The 4092-nt window shown below is 50.0% G+C and overlaps 1 protein-coding gene across 1 annotated transcript; it reads left to right on the forward strand.

Annotated features, from left to right (window-relative positions):
- The first annotated feature begins 200 nt into the window (after window positions 1–200).
- LOC149352972 (CLIP-associating protein 2-like) lies at window positions 201–974 on the forward strand. Its single transcript, XM_089575749.1, has one exon. It carries the CDS (start codon window positions 201–203, stop codon window positions 972–974), a length of 774 nt encoding a protein of 257 aa, XP_089431875.1.
- The last annotated feature ends 3118 nt before the right edge of the window (window positions 975–4092 follow it).

Genomic DNA, 4092 nt, shown 5'->3' on the forward strand with positions numbered 1-4092 from the left:
TGACGCTGAACCCTGTTCGAGGAGAGGTTATCATGGACCCGGACTCCAGGCCCTCAGGCAGGGGTGCAGAGCAGCAGCTTCCACCACTGGACACTGGAGGCCTGAGGCAACGGCTGGCACCTGAGAACTGGTAGGAACCCTGCAGCTATGAGCAGCAGCAGCGCCTGACGGGCAGCAGCGAGGCTTCGCCTGTGGAGCGCATGGCCAGCTGGGAATACCAAGGAGAGACTGGTCTTCATCGGATCAGGAGAACATCTCTAGACAGTGGTGTTGGCAAAAATGAAGACACCCTCAACAACATCTTTGTCATCCTTCAAAACCCTAACAGCAGGACGGAGCATCGCAAGCAAGCATTGTCAGAGCTCATGCCTCTCACCAAGGATGGCTCACCAGAGCTCTGGGATGAGAACTTCAGAAATGTGCTGCGTTGCCTCGTCGAAAGCCTTGAAGAGCAATTGGTCCCTGTAAAAGTGGCTGCTCTGCGAGCTTTGGCAGAGTTGCTGAAGAGGCAGCCTCAGCGCTTCCACAACTATGCTGAGTTCACCTTGGTCAAGATCTTTGAAACACTGAAGCAACCTGAAAGAGAGGTGTGCCGAGCTGCTGAGATGTGCTCCATGGAGGCTGCTGCCGCCCTTCCTCCCGAGCAGACAATGCGCTTGCTACACTCGCTCACTGGGGTGTCAGATGGCCAAGAAGTTGTCATTGCTGCCATCAAGGTCATGTCCAGGCTTGCGGAGGTGCATCCGAAAAGGATAACTGTAGAACTACTGCCTCAGATGATGCCAGTTTTGCTGAAGGCGTACGATCACAACGAAAGTTCTGTTCGGAAGGCGGCAGTATTCTGCATAGTGACGCTGCACGGCGTGGTTGGCTCTGAATTGATGAGGCCACACTTGGCTTCCGCTTCCCTTACAGGATGGAAGTTGAAGCTTCTAAACTTGTACATCCAGAGAGCACAGGGCAACACCAGCTGAAGCACACCAGGCTCCCATTCGAATACGGCGTCTTCCTCAAGCAATCCCTGATGACATGAAACATCGCCTAACAAACCTACGCTCCCTGCTTTGCTGATTAACTACCGTGGCTGTGACCCTGTGCCAGTATCACTTGCTCTGTCGGTGGAAATGAACTTTCTGTCCATGGCCTCAGGCGCCTACTTCTTTTTTGTCTTCTTTGGCAGACTCTGGCATTTTTTTTGTCTTTGCTGCAGTGTGCGTTTGCTTCATGACATAGTGCTCCACTTCCAGGTCTCATTGGCTGCTTTCTTCAAAAGAGATATTGATAAAGGTGCTCCTTTGCCGATTAACAAGTTTTGCAATTTTATTGCGTGAATCTGCATAAACACGGTTTTTTCAAGAAGCACGCGTCTGTCTCGTCTTTATACGCTCGCTGGGGCCACGCAGCGGCACATTTCGCCTGTGGTACCCGGCTGCGCGAGGCATTGGTTACTAAAAAAACCAATTTCACAACCGCCGGGACGTGCTCTTTCGCTTGGCGAACAGGCGACGGCCACTCCGGGCAGGGCTGCTGTTATGAGCTGGACGGTTCCGGCGCGATGGCGTAGCGGTAGGCGGATAAGAACGTAAAAGGGAGAGGAGTATAATTAGTATGGCCACACTGGGCTTTAGTTCACAGTCTGGCAACACTGGGAGTTGCGCAGTCTGGCAACACTGCAGTATGTCAACACTGGCATAGCCGACGACCGGTACGACTCACGAAATCCTACTGGCCCGCCGCACGTGGTCGGCGTGCGCTAGGTAGCGTACGCGACCGCGGGGTGGGGTCCGCGCGGTTTTGAATTGTGTCAGCCGCGGTTAAACGGGGGATACGTATTTATTTTCCCTATTAAAACCCCACAACGCACACGCACGCACACACACACGCGCACACACGCAAAAGAAACAGTACGCAGCACTCGGGCTTTTGGCGAGTATCACCTGTTACGTTCGCGTTGGCACGGTACGCGTTCAAGTACGCGATCTAGACTGACCTCCTTTTTCCCAACTTTCTCTGAAGGGTTGCCATTTCGGCTTTAGCGCTAGCACAGCAAGCTCACAACACCGACAGAGACAACCGACACGATCGATCATGCAAAAATTTTGTCGGAGACCAAAATGCGCTGTGAACGCTCTATCCATGCACACGGCCGTATCTCTTCGAAAACATATACCTCTGTGGGATCGCGTTTTACAGATTCACATTATTTGCTGCCGCTTATCGCCAGAGACACAACATGCTGTCGCCTAGACGTGTTCATTGCTGATGGCCAAGGAGATAGCTGGAAGAAACGCGGCACATAAAAAGCGAGACGACCGGTGGCACCTCCGGGGAGCGCGGCGCTGCTTACCCGCTAAATAATGGCAAAGTCACCAATGTACTTACCTGTCGTAATAGATAAGCACGGCGCCAACACGTTCCCCTTTGTCACCGACATTGGCGACAGAGGAACAGTCCGCCTTCTTCAAAGTAGATTCTGTAAATACGTTCGTCTGCTAGCGCGATTTTGACAGAATCGAAAGTCACGCCATCGCCACAGATTCCGTCTGATAGTCTCTGGTGCCCTTAGAGAATGTAAAAATTAAGTTCTCAGCCTCCAAGACGCGATTAGACCCCACGAAACAGCGCGAATTTCGGCACAAGCTACGAACACCCATTCCTTCATACGCGACGAGGTATGCGTAGACCTTTTGGATTAGATTGGATTGGATTGGATGTGGGCAGGGACATCGAAACACACCACGTTCCGGGCAGTGTTCACAACTACAATGCAGTAGCCGCTGCTCCAACGCCGTACGAACAGCTCAATATGGCATCGAGAAGCGCCTGTGCAAGTTTTTAGGTTTGTCTCATTCGGGGCATCGCCAGCAAAGCAAGATTGCGATCAAGCACGGAAACTAAAATCGTGTATACATTCCTCGGACTTCTGCATGAATACTATACCCTTCCACACAACGTGTAAGTGTTCCTGAGATAAAAGGACAGAAGTTCTAGAAAGGACTTAGTATAATACCACATTTTTTATGGAACAATAATTTTTCGTTGTCATCTTGGACACAATTCTGAGCGTACTGCACAACAGGAGAGCATGCAGAATTCATCATTGCCATCTGTGATACAAATCTGAATGCACAGAACGACAGGAGAATATGCAAAATTCTCAAAAGTGAATGGTGGCGACAGGCGAGACTGTTCAGGGACATACCTCGGACAAGATGCCGAGGAGGGAACCCACGCCATAACCAGCGTTTTTTTCATGAGTGGTGTGCGACAACCGATCAGCTCGGGGAATTCCTACGGAGCGTCGTTCGCCCAACTCTTTCCAAAGCTACAAGAGGACCACCGGGAGTATAGGAAACCTTCTAGCCCTTGGGGACGTCGTTATAGGTTTCAAGCAGGAAAGGATCTGGCGCCTGAATGCCTTGTGTCTATAGATGCTTATGCGTTTATAGATTGACTTTCTTACTTCAAATAAAATTCAGTTGTAAGTTCAGCGCAGTACTTGTCTCTTCTTGCATGTCCTTCTGTCTAGCGCTGTTGAAAAAAGCTCGTTATGGATTACCAACTCGCCCATTCTGCAGTTCTTCCAAATCATACTTCGGCGCTGGCTGTCGGCGACGCTGCAATCAATGGTGCTACAAAAGACGTATATGCATAAGGATATGTCGATATGAATAGTCATTCAGGCTTTCGGTCTTGGACAAGCCGAAGTGTCCAGAGCCCCTTAAACTGTTCGCGTTTTCGCTTTCATTCACTTCTGTAAGCGTCAAATGGAACACGAGCTAAACAATAAAATCATGAAAAGCATCACAAGTTCTTAGTTGATGGCAATTGAGCAATAGCAACAGTTTATTCTCAGTTTTTTTTCTTCAAAGGTGGTAATGAACCCCGTTTAGTTTCCCATCCAGGAGATAATACTTCTGCGTTTTCACACTCACTATTTCAGTTATCCTGTTCGCGTTGCCTCTGATGTTGACGGTTCAGTAGTGGGCAAACGTCAGAGGTCCCCTCTCGTGTTCCGAATCTTGCCACTCTGCATGTGGACGTCATCATGGAGGGTGGTCACCTACCCGTAGTTCAAGGTTTCATGTCTAT

The sequence above is a fragment of the Amblyomma mixtum genome, chromosome 3 (genome assembly GCF_055824585.1).
Source record: "Amblyomma mixtum isolate Tamu chromosome 3, ASM5582458v1, whole genome shotgun sequence".
Taxonomy (NCBI): Eukaryota; Metazoa; Arthropoda; class Arachnida; order Ixodida; family Ixodidae; genus Amblyomma; species Amblyomma mixtum.

Excerpts from the sequence above, each read along its gene's own strand:
- LOC149352972 (XM_089575749.1), top strand. The coding sequence starts at position 201 with ATGGCCAGCTGGGAATACCAAGGAGAGACTGGTCTTCATCGGATCAGG.